The 19,086-nt window shown below is 45.4% G+C and overlaps 1 protein-coding gene across 3 annotated transcripts in view; it reads left to right on the plus strand.

Annotated features, from left to right (window-relative positions):
- The window catches only part of klhl5 (kelch-like family member 5), a 73,521-nt gene that overhangs the window by 33,277 nt on the left and 21,158 nt on the right, over positions 1–19,086 (plus strand). For all 3 annotated transcript variants that reach the window (XR_014569275.1, XM_083765501.1, XM_083765500.1), the window contains exons 2-3: positions 667–855; positions 18,883–19,019. Coding sequence is in view for 2 of the 3 variants with exons in the window: in XM_083765500.1 (XP_083621626.1) it covers positions 667–855; positions 18,883–19,019 (326 nt within the window). In the remaining variant the exon portion in view is untranslated. The remainder of the gene's footprint in view (positions 1–666; positions 856–18,882; positions 19,020–19,086) is intronic.

Consider the following 19,086-nt stretch of genomic DNA (forward strand, 5'->3'; position numbering starts at 1 on the left):
GTGTCAGAGTACCTGTTCCACCCATCTGTCTGTTCCCTTTTATGCCCATATACGGAGATTTCTGTATCTGTCTCTCTGTGTCCCTTTATTCCTATATATGGAGTTCTGTGTCAGGCATGCTCAAATATGGAGTGTGTGATGCCAGAACAGGCCAGCTCCATATATGGACTCTGGGCAGGGGCACGTGTGTCGAATTTGAAGTCGGTGGGGCGAACGGTTCTCGAGTTACGTGCATTACAGCCGTACACACGTACGTACAGACAGACAGAGACATGGTATATTTATGGGATCCGGACGCAATTTCCGACGGAGCATTAGTCCGACATCGGGGAACAACGGTCGGACTAGCGCTCGAACATGCGCTGCTCCCGTGCTTGGGTTATGGTTAGGTTAGGGACAGAGGTAGGTTGTCGGTCTAATGACCGTCGGACCGAAACGCGTGTCGGAACTTAGTACTATTTGTACTAGATGATGTATATTTTTGCACCCAAAGAGCCTCAACGTCTTTTTGTCAGCGGGCGAGCCTCTTCTATTGTGGTGGACTTCATTTCTGGCCTCTCGCACCTGGCTGTAATTTACTGTGTTGAATAATAATAACCATGTTCCTTGTGTGTGTGTGTGTGTGTGTGTGTGTGTGTGTGTGTGTGTGTTCCCGTCTCCGTGTAGGACGTCCAATAGCAGTGCCACGCTGTCCTCATGCGTGTCGATGGAGCCGTGCGTGTGTCCAGAGGAGTGTGTGTTCAGCGCTCTGACGCACGCCGACGCCACCTTCCGCAAGATGGAGGGCTACCTGAAGTCACGGCAGCTGTGTGACGTCACGCTGGTGGCGGGGGAGCGCAGGATACCGGCCCACAGGTAGCCATGGAACCTCTCGTCTCCACATTTGAACCTTTTGTGGGTTTGTTTGTGGTTTCTTTTCCATAAATGAATGCCCTGCTGGTCTGCATCAACTGGTTCCCAAACACTTTGTGGGTCGCGGACACATTTGTATGGGTCCATTAATAATTATTATTTCAAATCATTTTCAAAATTATTTTTATTTCATGGAGAAATTGAAAAGAAATGAAAGAAATTCCATAAATTAGAAAACAAAAGCGCTGCGTTATGAGCTTGTAGATCTGCTACTTTTACTACATTGGGTACCGACCGGGCTAAAAAGTTTGGGAACCACTGCCCCACAGTCATCCTGTAGTACAGCGTCACACAAAAGTATCAAAAGTAGCAGATACACAAGCTCAAAACGCGGCTTGACGCTTGTAGTTCTGCTACTTTTGCAGTTTTAGACAGATTTGGCTTCCACCCAACAGAGACTATATATGTACGCACGCACGCATACTGGTATTCATATTTTCTCCCAAACACATGCTAACATATAGACACGATAAATGATAGTCATAGTCACACACATGCACACACCAGAAGCACACTCATAAAAGTCCCCAGTTATTTTCATAGTTTGAAACTCTGACTCACACACACACACACACACACACACACACACACACACACGCACACACACACACACACACACACACACGTGCATCTGCTTCTCATTCATCACATAGTGTATACAGTAGAATATCACAGTGTGATATTCTGTTGCTGTCTGGCTTCCTGGCAGCTCTCTGGTACGCAGCAACAGTATGGTTCATGTGTACGAGGATGAGACCAAGGAGGGGGGCCACCGAAGTCTGACGTCAATATCGGTAGAGGGCGCTAAGTCCACAGGTTCATGTACTTTTCATTTGCTGTGGTTGAAAAATAAACAAATCATCCCGGCCGTTTCACTCATATGGATATGAAGAATCAACTGACTGAGAGAAAATGCAAATGTTACCGCTACTGAATTTGTTAGATTTTCGCTAGCTCAACATATGAGGGACGTCAATAACTAATTGAATTAATGAAAAATACAAATAATGAATGTCCCTCCACAGAATTCATTTCCTGAGACACCTCCCCGACAATATCGCTGAGACAGTTTGTTTATTTTTGGACCACAATTCTTATATGAGACGATTTTAACCCATTTTGGGCGGGATCCTGTTTTGGTGTTAGCATTACGTTGTGCTTTAGCTATTGAAAAATAGCAGATCTACAAGCTACGAGCTTGTAGGTCTGCTATTTTTGAAAAATCGAAGAACAACTGACATAGAAAGATAGCTTTTTCAGAAAACTGTCATGATGACATTTTTAGAATCTGACCTCAGGTCAGAATGGGTTAAGATGACCCCATGTTATTCTCGATAGAGAAACACAATTTACAATTTACAATTTAGGCATTTAGCAGACGCTCTTAATCCAGAGCGACTTACATTTAAGCAAGAACAAAAGCATGGGAATGCATCACATAAAAGCATTTATCATGAAACATGCGTAAGCTAAGAAAGTAACAGTGGAATATCTATATAATGAAACTATACATACACTATACATATAAACTATACATATTTACTACTATGCTATACATATGTACTATGGCGTGCTATGACTATATACAATACAATTATAGTGCTGTCTACATAACATGCTATAAGTCTGTGTCAAATGCTATCTAAGTCAACAGAAATGCTATCTAAGGGGTTAGGGTAAGTGCTATGGGCCATGATGGAGTCTGAAAAGGTGGGTTTTCAGGCTATGGCGGAAGATTGGGAGTGATGCTGCAGTTCTGACTGCAATGGGAAGTGCATTCCACAGTTTTGGAGCCAGAAGGGAGAACACCTCCATGAACCAGGGGATGAGCGAGTGATGTAAGGACTTCGGCCCAGCCGGTGTGATTTCTGCTCTAGAGGGGCGGGTTCCTATTGGTTCACCCATCTGAGGAAATAGTTTTTATGGAATATTACATTGGGTAAAATATACCTGGGTTTAGTGATGGTGTGACAAAAGTGAAGTTTAGTGTTCTAATCTATGGCAGTAGTTCCCAAACTTTTCCATGTCAAGGACCCCCATTTAATGGCATTCCTATCTCTGAGTCTGAGACGCCAATTTATATTGTAAAATCAAAGTTATACGTAATAAAGATAGTTTTCAGATTACATACTGTACATGTATACATACAGACATTACCTTTAATTCACCCGACACTAAAACATATCCTAACTAGAAAAAGTGCCCTTCCGGGCAGGTTATCCACAGATCCGTGCAGTTAGAGGTAAAAACACTTTTCGGCCAGTTATAGCGCCACCTTGAGGCTGAGTTGAAATTGTTCATGTGGCATTTCGTCCTCGGCCTAGTGGGAATGTGCGTGCACAATTTCACGGAAATCACGCGATGTGTTCATGATTTGCAGCATTTTGTTTGAAACTGAGCACTCCTGTGAACTTTGGAAGCCAATCTTAACCAATCAGGATGGAGTCTGATAAATCTGAAAGAGCCGTTTCGTTGAATAGCTCTAGAGAGACTGTGTACCAATTTGCGTGATGTTTGGACAAAATCTGTAGGTGTACTGTGCAAAAACTTGTTTTGCACAAAGCGGCCTCCTGGTGGCGCTATAACAGGCCGTTCTGGAAAGTTTGGGGCAGAGGTTCATCGTTGGCATCCAGGGAGTGTGTGTGCAAAATTTGGCATCGACCGGGTTGTTTTGCACAAAGCGGCCTCCTGGTGGCGCTATAACAGGCCGTTCTGGAAAGTTTGGGGCAGAGGTTCATCGTTGGCATCCAGGGAGTGTGTGTGCAAAATATGGCATCGACCGGGTTAACGGTGGCCGAGATTAGCTGTTCACGGACACACGGACGGACACACAAACGGACGGACGGAGTGCAAAACATACTCTCCCCACATGCCTTCGGCCTGGTGGAGACAATTATGTCACCATCGACAGCCAGTTATAACCCGACATTTAAACATATCTTAATTACGTCACCATCGACATATATACCTACCAAGAATACGCACATAAAAAAGGCAGCCGACCACAGTATAGTACTTTCAACTTACATACATACGTTACCTGTTAACCAACCAATATTGAAACATATCGTAATTACGTCACCATTGACAGCCAGTTATAATCCGACTTTAGTATTTAATGTCAATGTTTTACAGAGAGGCTTTGAGATTTGAAAGTTCTTAGCGGTCGAAAGTACTAGGCACTTGACAAAGTGCACTTCTAGTTTCTAAACTGTAGTTGATCATTTGGGACTATTTCTAAAGTGTAGTTGCTTTTTTGGGATTGTGTCTAAAGTGTAGCCTATTTGATTATTTGCAGGGCTTGTTTCTAAAGTGACCCCATGTGTTGATGTTATATGTTTCGATATTCAAAATGTTTAACTTTTGTTTGCATCGCATATTGTGACTTTGTGAGCTGTAGATCTGCTATTTTTAAATAGCCAATGCAATGCATGCCATAAGAGCAAGTTTGAGTCCAACTCCCTTGTGCAGTCTACACTCTCCTGTCTGAAATAAAACAACATAATGGTCAATAACTAATTGAATTAATGAAAAATACAAATAATGAATGTCCCTCTACAGAATTCATTTCCTGAATTGTGTCATTACTGATGGGGCTGAATGTGTTCCTAGTCAATCACCCTTCTAATATCACATCTGCTGATGCTTTCTGAAAGCCTGCTTCGTTGTAGTAATGTCCTTTTTGAGGGGCTATAATCTGTCTAAACAATATAAAATCTAAATATCTATATCTGTACACACTATAGGATGTCATGTCTACAAATGGCGTCTCTCTACTCTACAAAACATGATAACTAAAAGTTTAGCCTTTGGACTAGGCTAGTGCAGTGGAGTCTGAAGATGACGTGATCCTTCACACTTCTAATCGCAAAGGGGAGTTGATTCTATGGTTTGGGAGTCAGAAAGGAGAAGAGTCTGGGACATGTGGAGTGTTATCCCCGATGTTTTAGCGAAGGTTCTGCCAGATTCTCTGTGTTAGGCTTTGAACATATGGGGTGTAATGCCTTTGGTTGCTTTCATTGAAAATAGACAAACATTTGGTAAAGCAATTTGGGGTAGAGGGACAAATTCAAATGTATAAAAGAACTTGGCCGAACTGTATAGGGCTGAAGTGGTTAATGTATGTTTTGTAATAATAATCCAAATGCAAAAAAGTAACTAATAACTAAAGTTTTCAAATAAATGTAATGGAGTAAAAGTATAATATTTGGATGGAGGGGGGGTAAAGCCCCTCATCTTCATCCTCGTTTCTTGGCCTTCTGCTGGACTCCTTGAGCCTTGAGTCTGTTGATGTGGGTCGAGACGCCCCCTTTCTGCCGCTTGGGCGGCTTCCATTTCAGGGCTGCAGCCTTGAGCTTGGCCCTGCGCCTCGCCCTCGCCCTTCTCTCCTCCTCGGCCACGTAGTCGTCGTTGAGCTTCAGCAGCTTGGTGGCGCACGTCGCCAGCATGTTCACCATGTTCTGCAAGGTGGTGTTCAGATCCGTCCAGTAGTTGCCGGAGGCCGGCGACTCGTTCTCCTCCGGCGATGTTTCCTCCCCCTCCGGTGATGTTTCCTCCCTTGCTGGAGGGGGTAATTCCTCCTCCTCCTCCTCCTCTTCCTCAAAATCCTCGTCATCTGGAGGATCATCTGGAGTCTCATCTGGAGCATTCTCAATGTCCATGTCAATGTCCGACTCACTCGAATCATTGGCTCCATCATAAAAATCGACCTCCTTACTCTCCTTCTTCCCCTCCTTCTTCCCCTCCTTCTCCAGCTTGATGTGCAGCAGCTTGTCCGCGATGCGGTCGACGACGGGCCGCACGTTTCCCAGTGTCCCGATCAGGTTGTCCAGATTGCATTGGTCATGGATGGCATTCCTCTCCCCTTTGTGCAGCTTTTTCTGCGGCGAGGCCAGGGCGTCCACCTCTTTGCGCCGCTTCTCGGCCACGCTGTACCTGAGCTCCGACAGCTCCAGCTCCAGGGCGCCCCTGGTCTCGCTGAGCCCCCGCAGGACCTCGTCGTTCTCCGCCCGGGTCTTGTCCAGGCGCTCGCGGAGCTCCACCTGCGCCGCCATGCGCTCCACTGTCTCCTGCGCGTTCGGCAGTCCCGTGACGGCGCAGAGGTGGCGGAACGCGGCGCGTATCTGGAACTTGCGGTGCGACCTGAGGGCCCCGTGGACGGCCTGCTCGGCCTGCGCCCGGTTCTCCCCGATCTTCGACCCGTAGCGCTGCAGCTCTTGCGCCCTGCCCTCCCGCTCCCGGGACAGCGCCTCTTCCAGCCGCCTGTGCTCCGCCTCCGCCACCTCCGTGGACAGCTGGGCCTCGCGGTTTGCCATGCGCAGGTCGCACAGCTCCTCTCGGGTCTCCAGGATGCTGGCGTCCAGGCAGTCCAGCTGGTTCTGGAAGCTGAAGCCCTCCAGCTTCAGCTCCTGTTTGATCTGGAAGTAGCCTTTGGAGATGTGCTCGGCGTCCTGGATCTGCATCTGGGCCATGGCCAGGCTGTTGTCCAGCCCGCGCTGCTTCGTGGTCTGCTCCCGCGTCTGCCGGCCGTGCTCCCCGGCCATGATGTGGGTCGGCTTCACGGCCAGGTACTGCAGCCGGAGGTCCTCCAGGTGCTGGCGGCTCAGCTGCGAGGCGTACACCATGTCGTTGAGTTGCTTCATCTTGCACATGGACTCCTCCCTCAGCATGAGCACCGCCATGTTGCCAGACACGATGCGGTTGGCCGTGGCGTGGAACCGCACCAGCTCCCTGCACAGGTCCCTGTTGCTCGACCGGAGTTGGGAGATGCTCTCCCTGTTCTGCGTGATGGTGAACTGGGCGCTGTCCTCGTTGGCCCTCAATTCCCCCTCCAGAAGTTTCACTTTTTGCCGCATCTTCACTATTTCGTCGCTCATGGGGGCATTTATGGTGTTGGAGGCCATTGTGTTCAATCACTGTTCAATCAGTGTTCAGTCAGTGTTCAATCAGTGTTCAATAACTGTTCAGTCAGTGTTCAATCACTGTTCTTCAGTCAGTGTTCAGTCAGTGTTCAGTCAGTGTTCAGTCAGTGTTCAATCAGTGTTCAGTCACTGTTCAATCACTGTTCAATCACTGTTCAGTCAGTGTTCAATCAGTGTTCAGTCAGTGTTCAATCAGTGTTCAGTCAGTGTTCAATCACTGTTCAGTCAGTGTTCAATCAGTGTTCAGTCAGTGTTCAATCACTGTTCAGTCAGTGTTCAATCAGTGTTCAATCACTGTTCAATCACTGTTCAATCAGTGTTCAGTCAGTGTTCAATCAGTGTTCAATCACTGTTCAATCACTGTTCAGTCAGTGTTCAGTCACTGTTCAATCAGTGTTCAATCACTGTTCAGTCAGTGTTCAATCAGTGTTCAATCAGTGTTCAATCAGTGTTCAATCACTGTTCAGTCAGTGTTCAATCAGTGTTCAGTCACTGTTCAATCAGTGTTCAGTCACTGTTCAATCAGTGTTCAGTCAGTGTTCAATCGATAAGTATCTTAATGGTTAACGGTAAACACCTTATATACCGTGTGATTCTGATGTCAGCATTGCCCAAATGTGGGATTCTAGTTCTAGGAGTCCAATAGCAACATAGCTCACATTTGTTTGTTGTCGGTTACCCATCTATCATCGTCTGGGGGGGGGGGGGGGGGGGGTACTGTTATGGGTGACGTGACGATTATGTAATCTTGCATATCCGATGCTGCTAAGCCAAACAAACCAGGAATCCATTGAGGGGTGCAACGAATTGCAGGCTAGGGGAATGTATAGCATAATGTAGTATTTCACTGCGGTATGATGTCCTATACGGGAAATCACTGGACAGACCTTCAGAAAGCAAGTGCACGTTCCCACCATATGTGTGTGTGTGGTATACCCTCCACTTCAGCTCCTGTTTGATCTGGAAGTAGCCTTTGGAGATGTGTTCGCCACCCTGGAACTTCATCTGGGCCAAGTCCAGCCCTGGAACTTCATCTGGGCCATGGTCAGGCTGTTGTCCAGCCCTGGAACTTCATCTGGGCCATGGTCAGGCTGTTGTCCAGCCCTGGAACTTCATCTGGGCCATAGTCAGGCTGTTGTCCAGCCCTGGAACTTCATCTGGGCCATGGTCAGGCTGTTATCCAGCCCTGGAACTTCATCTGGGCCATGGTCAGGCTGTTGTCCAGCCCTGGAACTTCATCTGGGCCATAGTCAGGCTGTTGTCCAGCCCTGGAACTTCATCTGGGCCATGGTCAGGCTGTTGTCCAGCCCTGGAACTTCATCTGGGCCATGGTCAGGCTGTTGTCCAGCCCTGGAACTTCATCTGGGCCATGGTCAGGCTGTTGTCCAGCCCTGGAACTTCATCTGGGCCATGGTCAGGCTGTTGTCCAGCCCTGGAACTTCATCTGGGCCATGGTCAGGCTGTTGTCCAGCCCTGGAACTTCATCTGGGCCATGGCCAGGCTGTTGTCCAGCCCGCGCCGCTTCATGGCCTGCTCCCGCGTCTGGGGGTAGTTCGTACGCCGTCTTGGGGGTGTTGAAATTCATCTCTCGAAGAAAGGTGTTCGACAAAGACTGTCTCGTTAAGATAGCCAGAGTTAAAGATTACAGTTACCAAATGCTAGAGATTATACCAACCGTTAATATAGAAGAGATTAATTCTATTCCAATTCCAATTTAATATTGCGATGCTTGAGTCTCTCCCCTGCTGGGGTTAACTGTGTTAGAGGCCGATTTTGATCACGAAAATAGTTCAGCTCTAGCGGAAATCTCTCACTCACCCACCTCGCTCGCGCCTTTTGTCCTATTATTTTAAAATATATATATTTTTAATAATAAGTATCTAAATTGATGCAAATGTGGTCCTCGACTGCCTCACCAGGTGGTTCCGACATGTGACCAAACCACAGGAATGGGGAGAGGCCGTTACAGTACCGTTACCGGACGGTACAGAACAACAGAGACATGGAAATACAAAACAAAGAGTTTATTTTTTATTTTTTAATCACACTTGTGTGAAGTGAGGGGCACTCTTATCATCATACAGTACATCACATTCCGTCCTCAGCCAATCACATCATTTCTGTGGTACACACAGACACACAATGCTGGTCCATAGGAGGGGCTAGCGCCCTTAAAACAACCCAGCAGAAGGATCAAACACCAATGTTTCGGATAATGTTTCCTTTCCTGTCTTTTTGAGGGGCGCCAGCCCCTCCTATACACAGGTTTAATGATTGTCTTTAGTTTGTTTTGTAAACACCATTGACAATGAAGGGAACATTTACGTCATAATGTGCCTCATTTCGTCATATTGTCTCTTTATTGTTAATGGCGTTTAATGTTTGGGTTTGCACCGTTTGTTTTACATCACCATTACATCACCTAATCAACATGAGTTAGACTTTAATATATTAGTGCCCCTCACTTCACACGGGTGTGATTTTTCAAAATATAATACACCTATTCATTGAATTCAGTTAATTCCACTGCTTTGTGTCCAAGATCAGATGACTCACCGTTTAACTGGCGAAATTGGAAAGCAGACATACCGTCTGTACCCCCAACGCATCTTGAACTTTGCCTTAGGAGGCTTACTGTAGGTCGACATTCAGGATTTTGCTGTATGTGTGTGTTTGTGTGAGGTCTGGGAGCAAGTTGTCCTGGTCTAGAAGGCACTTGTACTGTACAGCATTGATTTACTGTATGCGAAGGATAAAAGCTCTTTTCTGGGAACAAAACACACGCCCCCCTCTCTCTCTCTCTCTCTTGCACACTCTCTCCCCCCATCTCCGGACACACACACACACACACACACACACACACACACACACACACACACACACACACGCTGTACATGCTGAATAGACTACTTCTATAAAGGCGTTTGCTGCCTACAAGAGGCACACAAAACAGAGCTGGAGTTTTGAACACAAAACTCCACCCCTGTTTAGAGACCCGGAGAGAACATGATAAATCAGCATTCCTTTCTCCACCTCCTCTTTTTGCTCCCTCTGTTTCTTTTCCCCCATACTTTCTCTTTCCTCCACCCCCTCTCTTAGCCTATACTCTCTTTATATCTCTCTCTCTGTGTCATTCTCTTACAGTACATGAGCACATGTAAAATCAGTGTCACATGTTACAGTGTGCGAACAGACCCGTGATGGTATCGGAAACACTTGGGATCTCATTACATTTATTTGTACATGCAAGCGTGCGTACTGTATACAGTACGTGCACCGCTGCAATGTGTGTCCTCATGCAGCTCCCTCTGTTTTCTCTCCTCCAACTCCTGCTGCTCCTTGCATTAAACTGTACCTTCCTCCCTGCATCGCATGTATTTGTCTTCTACACTGTGTGTGTGTGTGTGTGTGTGTGTGTGTGTGTGTGTGTGTGTGTGTGTGTGTGCACGTGCATGTCTGAGCGAGTGAGCGTGTAAATAGTCCATGCTGTGCTGTAAATAGCTTGTGTCGCTCACAGTGCACTGTGGCCCTCCAGGATGAATTAAGGACTCTGAAAATGCACGTGTGGGTGTGAGAGAGAGAGAGAGAGAGAGATGAGAGAGAGAGATGAGAGAGAGATGAGAGAGAGAGAGAGAGAGAGAGAGAGAGAGAGAGAGAGAGAGAGAGAGAGAGAGAGAGAGACCAAGGGATAGAGAGATACCTGACTGGAATATTGGCACACAGACTTCCTGCTGACTATAGTCCATACTGTCATCCTTTCTGTGTGCAACACACATGCACACAGAAACACACATACTGTAGCCTATAGTATAAACACACATACTGTAGCCTATAGTATAAGAAACACAGAAACACACATACTGTAGCCTATAGTATAAGAAACACAGAAACACACATACTGTAGCCTATAGTATACCCATGCTCCACATACACATACTGTAGCCTATAGTATACCGATGCTCCACATACACACATACTGTAGCCTATAGTATACCGATGCTCCACATACACACATACTGTAGCCTATAGTATACCGATGCTCCACATACACATACTGTAGCCTATAGTATACCGATGCTCCAGAAACACACATACTGTAGCCTATAGTATACCGATGCTCCAGAAACACACATACTGTAGCCTATAGTATACCGATGCTCCACATACACATACTGTAGCCTATAGTATACCGATGCTCCACATACACATACTGTAGCCTATAGTATACCGATGCTCCACATACACATACTGTAGCCTATAGTATACCGATGCTCCACATACACACATACTGTAGCCTATAGTATACCGATGCTCCACATACACACATACTGTAGCCTATAGTATACCGATGCTCCAGAAACACACATACTGTAGCCTATAGTATACCGATGCTCCACATACACACATACTGTAGCCTATAGTATACCGATGCTCCACATACACATACTGTAGCCTATAGTATACCGATGCTCCACATACACACATACTGTAGCCTATAGTATACCCATGCTCCAGAAACACACATACTGTAGCCTATAGTATACCGATGCTCCACATACACATACTGTAGCCTATAGTATACCGATGCTCCACATACACACATACTGTAGCCTATAGTATACCGATGCTCCAGAAACACACATACTGTAGCCTATAGTATACCGATGCTCCACATACACACATACTGTAGCCTATAGTATACCGATGCTCCAGAAACACACATACTGTAGCCTATAGTATACCGATGCTCCAGAAACACACATACTGTAGCCTATAGTATACCGATGCTCCACATACACACATACTGTAGCCTATAGTATACCGATGCTCCAGAAACACACATACTGTAGCCTATAGTATACCGATGCTCCATGCACACAGAAACACACATACTGTAGCCTATAGTATACCGATGCTCCAGGCAATCTCTCCAGGAACCAGTCGCTCTCAGTAATGAGATTTACACGCACGCATGCACACGCACACACCAGCAGCAGCACACTACACGTGCATGTTAGTAGAAGGTAGAATGTATAGATCCATGATTCACGTGAATTTGACCTTGAGAGTTTTGCTCCTTGATTTTGCTACAATATTATGTCCATGTTCAAATGTTTATTTATTTTACAAAGTGGTACAAAATACAACTCCGTTACAATACAGCACAGCCAGTAATATTACAAAATTACAAAACAGTCAGTCCAAGAAACAAAACAACAGGGAAAAAAAAGAAAGGAAAGGAAAGGAAAGGAAAGAAAATCAAAGGAAAAAAGAACGGATTCCCAACAAAAGCACTGATCACATACAGGGTTCATAACAAATCATCACATTTAGTCAATGTCCGTGCATTCATTTAAAGGTATATTCAGTGATTTAACTCAAAAAACCTTAGGTTTCGTTTTTGGCTGTGGGACCCAGCATTTCGTCCAATCAGGATAGAGAGTCAAAAACGAAACCTAAGGTTTTTTGACCCCCAGGGGTTAACTGGGGACAGGGAGGAACTCCTTATATGGCCAGCACACTCTATAATAGGGAGGATTATCACAACAAAACAAAAAAATATGTGATATTTGAATTAAGTGAAATCACTGAATATACCTTTAAGGTTCCTCCCCTTCCTGAAGAAGATCCTAGTGATCCAAACGTTGAATCTTAATAAACCAGTGGAGCTGAGTATTACCATGTGTTGCGGACTATCATTTTATCCTGTATTGCCTTTTGTCCAGCACCTGGCTTAGAATGGATTGTGCATGCATGCACTATCACCTTCCTCCCAAATCTAACTCATTGTTCTAAATCTAAATCTAAATCATTGTTAATTATGCCAGGGACCACTGTCCTGTCCCCTAAGAGACAGAGCCTCGTGCCAGGGACCACTGTCCTGTCCCCTAAGAGACAGAGCCTCGTGCCAGGGACCACTGTCCTGTCCCCTAAGAGACAGAGCCTCGTGCCAGGGACCACTGTCCTGTCTCCTAAGAGACAGAGCCTCGTGCCAGGGACCACTGTTTTTTCCCCTAACAGACAGAGCCTCATGCCAGGGACCACTGTCCTGTCCCCTAAGAGACAGAGCCTCATGCCAGGGACCACTGTCCTGTCCCCTAAGAGACAGAGCCTATTATGACATGACCAGAATAGGCACGTTAAGGTCCATGTGGTTAATACATTTGTAAGGGTGCTATGCAGACTGCGTTCTGACTGCGGCATTGTCACTACAAACGTACATTCATGGATTTCATTCTTAGTTACTAGTTACTACACAGTAATTCCAGTCGTCATTTAACTCTGAGAATGAACAAATGTAACCAAATGGACCCGTAAGGCGTTTACTTACTCTGAGTTACAAATGGTTAAAGATGGAGTGCTGTGATTTGTGTACTTTTTTCTGTTTTGTACGTGACTATGGAGTAGCCTGGGTATTTTTGGTTTCTTCCTGAAAGCTGAAAGCCTTTGAGTCAAAATGCCCAATCGATAATACACCATTTTTGTGACATCATAACACACACCAGGTATACTTCATGAACTGGTGGGTGTGTCCACATAAAAACATAATTTTAACACTTTCTGCACAATCTTTTGAATAAAAAAACGTCCTAGTATAATAATAGTACCCGATGATCATATTTTAGGGGGAAAAGAAATCACGCCACTCCATCTTTAAATTAAAACTGCGTAGCTACTAGCTAGATAGATATTGTGTGTGTGTGTGTGTGTGTGTGTGTGTGTGTGTGTGTGTGTGTGTGTGTGCGTGCGTGCGCGTGCACACACTTTGAGCCCATGGTTGAAGGACAGGGATAACAGATTTATGGCCGTTGCCATGGGGAATTAATTAACATTCTTTCATACGAGTGACCTTTAAACATTTGAGCCTCTCCCTCCTTCATCAATCTCCCTCTCTGTCTGTCTGTCGCTCTGTCTGTCTGTCTGTCGCTCTGTCTGTCGGTCGGTCTCTCTTTCATTTTTGTCATTGACCTTATCTCACACACATGTGAGCCCTCTGTTAGCTTCTCTTTGTCATCCACTGTCTCTCATTCATGCTCTCTCTCTCTCGCACGCATGCACGCACAATCCATTACCGTGTATTATTCCCCCCATTTACCACAGTCCTTCACTCTCTTTCTCCTCTCTATCTGTCTCTCTCTCTCTATCGGGCCTGTCTCTCTCTCTGTCTCTCTCTCTCTATCGGGCCTGTCTCTCTATCTCTCTTTCTCTCTATCGGGCCTGTCACTCTCCTCTCCTCTCCTCTCCTCTCCTCTCCTCTCCTCTCCTCTCCTCTCCTCTCCTCTCCTCTCCTCTCCTCTCCTCTCCTCTCCTCTCCTCTCCTCTCCTCTCCTCTCTGTCTCTCTATCCCCCCCTACACTATTTCTGTCTCTAGTCTGTACTCACTCTCTCTCTCCATCAATCCCTCTCCTCTCTCTCTAGTAAGCTCTGCTTGCATGATAGACACATGCAGATTGAAAAAAATATCTGCTCCCTCAATTGACAAGCACTGCAAGTAGGCTAGTATGAAAGCTTGGAGTGAAATCCTTTTTAAAGTGTGTGTGTGTGTGTGTGTGTGTGTGTGTGTGTGTGTGTGTGTGTGTGTGTGTGTGTGTGTGTGTGTGTGTGTGTGTGTGTGTGTGTGTGTGTGTGTGTGTGTGTGTGTGTGTGTGTGTGTGTGTGTGTGTGTGTGTGTGTGTGTGTGTGTGTGTGTGTGTGTGTGTGTGTGTGTGTGTGTGTGTGCGTGTCTGATATGAAATCCTTACTGTCAGTCTGTGAGGATTGCTTACCTTAGCAGAACAAAGCCATCTCTGATCAGAATAAGCTCCCTTGTCTCTCTTTCTCCTTACATCCCTCATTCAGTGCTCTCTCTCTCTGGTGGATCAGTCACTCTGAGTCAGAGACAGTGTTATGCTGACTCTACTCAATGGTATAATTGAACAAATGCTCATTAGCCCACAGTACAATGATTATAGAAACTTTGCACTGAATGATGTTTTATTTCATTATTTCCCTCAGCCGTTAATCCGACAGCTATAGGGTTTCTGTCTTGATCCCGTCTGCTCCTGACCTCTCTTCATGTCGTTGCCTTCTTATCTTCACCGCTCGTTATTCAACATGTCTGCACCCTCGTGCATCCCTAGGCTTCATCCCTATAGCTAAATGATGGAGAGTTGGTAAGCAAAATGGACCCTTATACTGCAGAGTATAGACCTTTACAGGTCCATTTGACAGGTTTCATTTCACGCTCTCACGAGTTTCATTATTGTTAACAGAACTAAATAATGATGCATTGGTAATGATTCACCAGCCTAAAGTGTGTGTGCCTAGTTGGCTTGGTTCCGGAGAAAGTTAATTAAAATAAGGTAGTGCAAGCAAATGTTTGGTGCGGGTGGACATCGCACATTGATGCGTTAGGTCGGGGGGGGGGGGGGGGGGGGGGGGGGTTGCGTTGTCCCTGGAGGCGCAGCAGCAGTCTTGCTCAATGCTAAGGATGTAACTTTAGCTTTGTATAGATACCAGTGGATTGTTCTTTTTTTTTAATGTTATTTTGTGGCTTTCGCCTTTTCTTTCTTTTCAAAATCTTTTTATTTTCGTTTTTCGTTTTATAACAGTATGGGTGTCAAGTCACATATTCATAAAAAAATAAAAATTAAGTTTTAGTATCAGTGATTGGGGTAAACAAACGTACTGTATGAATCACAGAGATCGTGGGCAGACATAATGAAAAGACTGTTAATGTGCAAAACATGGCCCTTCAAGACAAAAGAAAAACATTTTCTCCCCTTCGAGTCCCAATTTAGTATAGCCAATTCCCAATTCCCCAGCCTCTCTACAAGTACTCCATCTCTGCTAACTCCCACTATCAGTCATTGGGAGGGTGTTTTTACCTTCAGTATTACCATTAAAGCGAAAGAATAAATAAGAAAAGGGCTTTTACAAAAAGGAGATGGATGCGTAGCATCAAGAATGTTAGCATGTACTGGTTAGCAAAACGATAGTCGCATGGACGGACATAGCACACTATCGTCTCTTATCTCGTTCGGGTGGTGGAACTGAAGGCTCCTTGTCCTTCTGAAACTTCTTCAGGAAGTCTGCGGCCTCTTTCGGAGATTTGAGATGTTTTTTCTCGCCTTTAGTGATGATAAAGAGCCGAGATGGGTAGAGAAGCGATGGCCTGAGGCCTTGTAGGTACAAGGTGGACATTACGTCCCGATACGTTGATCGCTCCTCCACAATATATTGGGGCAGGTCTTCAAATATTCTTAGAGGTTTCCCTCGGTAGGTTAGCTGCCCCCTTCTCTTCCGAGCTTCCCGAACGATCATCTCCTTTATCCTGTAGTGGTGGACGCGAGCTATTACCGCTCGAGGCTTGGATCCTGGTGCTGGTTTAGCGGTCAAGGCCCTGTGAACAATGTCAAGCTCGGGTGGTGTGGGAAGCAATTCTTTGCCCAGGACTTCGACCAGCAGCTGAGAGAAAAAATGAATTGGGCTGATCTCCTTCAATTGATTCAGCCATGTTGTTTCGTCGGCTACGTGACTCAGTGTCAATCATTTTTGTCTTCATTTTAGTGTAGGATTCCTCCATAGCCGTACACCTAGCATCAAGCTCATCCACTCTATCCCTGTATGTATTTGTGCCGTCTTCTAGCGAAGTCAAACGCTGTCCATGGTAAGAAAGCGTGATGTGAACGTTGTTCAGCTTGGCTTCCAGGGATGAGATAGATGTCCTAAATTCAACGGTGAGGGTAGTTTTGAGTTCCTCGATCAGTTTGGCGATAGTGGCCATGTCCATGTCCACGGGAGCTGCCTGTGGTGTCGGTGCCGGCGGCGCCGAGTCGGTCTTCTTGTTTGCCCTTCTGCCCATTATTAGGTCGACTTTTTCGGATGAAACGAAGCAAAGTAGCGTAGAGGATATAACCGATGCACTTTAGCGAAGTTGAATGCAACGTTGAGGTGTTTAAAATGTATATTTAAAGTGCGTGGGAGCGTTAGCTTAGCAGCACACGTCTACTCAGTCGTGACCCGGAAACGGACCCCCGTGGCTTTCGCCTTTTATCTATTTATTTATTTTTATAGAGGGACAGACAGTAGGCTGACAGGAAATGGGGAGAGAGATAGGGGGGGGTGACATGCAGTAAAAGCCGTCGGGATCGGGAGTCGAACTCGCGGCACACTGCCAGAATTGGACTACCGGCCAAGGTGCCTGGACCGCTGAGCAACGGCCCAGGGTATATGTTATTCTGATCAGCGTTTGCCTGATATCTCTCCTAATTGTACCAACATCAATATAGCTTGGAATTGTGGACAAAATCTTATCCAACGACAACAAAACATTCCAAGTCTTGGGTCTGAGAGGCTGAATCTCATCAAATTCTCTGTGGCTCAAAAAAGGCAAATAAATAAAGTAAAAAATGTTGAAAACCACTGTCTTAACCCATTAAATCAGTGTAATTTTAGACTTCAGATTTACAAGCTAATAACGCAGCATGAAGTGGTGCTACTTTTGGAAGAAAAAATAAGTCTTTGAATATATAGATTTCTTTTTTTTAGTGAACATTTTTAACTCAAATCGTTGCTTCTGGGGGTCCCTGGAACAAAATATTTTATGATGGGGGTCCATCTTCAAATGCATGTATTTTGGGGGTCCTTGACATTTTGAGCACCGCTGATACAACCTAAGTTTTTCAGAAAATTGTCAGGATTTTGAAGACATTTGGGGCGGCAGTGGCTCAGGGCCAAGGGTAGAGTTGCTCCTTGTCAGTTCCATCGCAGAGTTTTTCCATCCCAATTTTGAGCAAGATGCTGAACCCCTAATTGCTCCCGATGTAAATGGTGCATTTATATAGCGCCTTTATCCAAAGCGCTTTACAGAGATTGTGCATTACATTCACCCATTCACACACACATTCATACACCGATGGCAGCGGAAACCATGCAAGGCACCAACTAGCACATCGGGAGCAATTAGGGGTTCAGTGTCTTGCTCAAGGACACTTCGACAGTAACTCTGGGGGAGCCCGGGTTCGAACTGGCAACCTTACGGTTTCCATCCAGGCACTCTACCCCTGAGCCACCGCCGCCGCCCCAGGTTGGTGCCTTCACTACCTTGCATGGTGTCCTCCTCCATCGGTGTATGAATGTGTGAATGGATGAATGTACAGTAATGCACAATCTGTGTACTATATTTAATGGTGCATATAAATGCACCATTTACCATTTGTAGAAGGTTTTAATGGGCTAACCTCTTTCATCCATCCACCCCTCCTCCCTCAGTCTATCTTTGTGTGTCTCTCTCTCTCTCCTTCCCTAAACTCATCCTGTTGTTTATATCCAACTACTACTTTCAGTGCTGTTTCATTTCATCGCCTCACAGTAAAATCTGGTGTGTTAACTCGTAAAATATAAAGATGGAACCATGAAATGTACAGGGTAATTGTTTGACACTGTCAGAGAGTACAATTCTCCTGCCTTCATCTGTGCCGTCTTGATTTGATTTGATTTAGCACAGTATAAAAGGGTAGATATACGTGAAAAATAAAATAATAAAAGTGCTAGGAGGAGGCAAGCAGCCCAAAGGGCTTATACGAGGCCTCACTCTGTGTACAACAAAACATAAAAAGAAATGATTTGAATGCAATACATACTGTATAATTTACAGATAACATGATTGCATAGTAAACTTGACAGACTGGCATTATTATTACTGGGACAGTATTGGGTTTCATCATATAAAATGGATGAATCCTTTCCTTGATCATTGGCTGTGGCGTGTTCAATGTCGTCGTAAAATGATCGCTACGCATCGGGTCTACCTACACCTCTCAGCCATTGTAAAATCCAGGGTAACCTGAGACCTCTTGACTCTTGAGGCTTATTGCTTTAAAGACGTAGTGAAATTAAAAATATGTTTTTCACAGAGCATATCCATGGTCATCATATATGAATACCTAACAATATGAAAAGTCCATAAAATCCAATTTTAATTACTTCCTTTGAAGGAAAACGTGATCCGTGATGACGTAACTGGAGTATGAATATGCCTTAAGTCCTACATGTGATCTCCCCATAGGCTGGTGTTGTCCTCGGTATCCGACTACTTCGCTGCCATGTTCACCAGCGACGTACGAGAGGCCAAACAGGACGAGGTGAAGATGGAGGGAGTCGACCCCGATGCGTTGTCGTCATTGGTGCAGTACGCATACACAGGTACAGCCTTTTCTACAGCTCACTACATGCGTTGTTGTCGCTGGTGCAGTAATAATCCCTATGGACC

Source organism: Protomyctophum parallelum (assembly GCF_964188405.1).
Source record: "Protomyctophum parallelum genome assembly, chromosome: 5".
Classification (NCBI taxonomy): domain Eukaryota; kingdom Metazoa; phylum Chordata; class Actinopteri; order Myctophiformes; family Myctophidae; genus Protomyctophum; species Protomyctophum parallelum.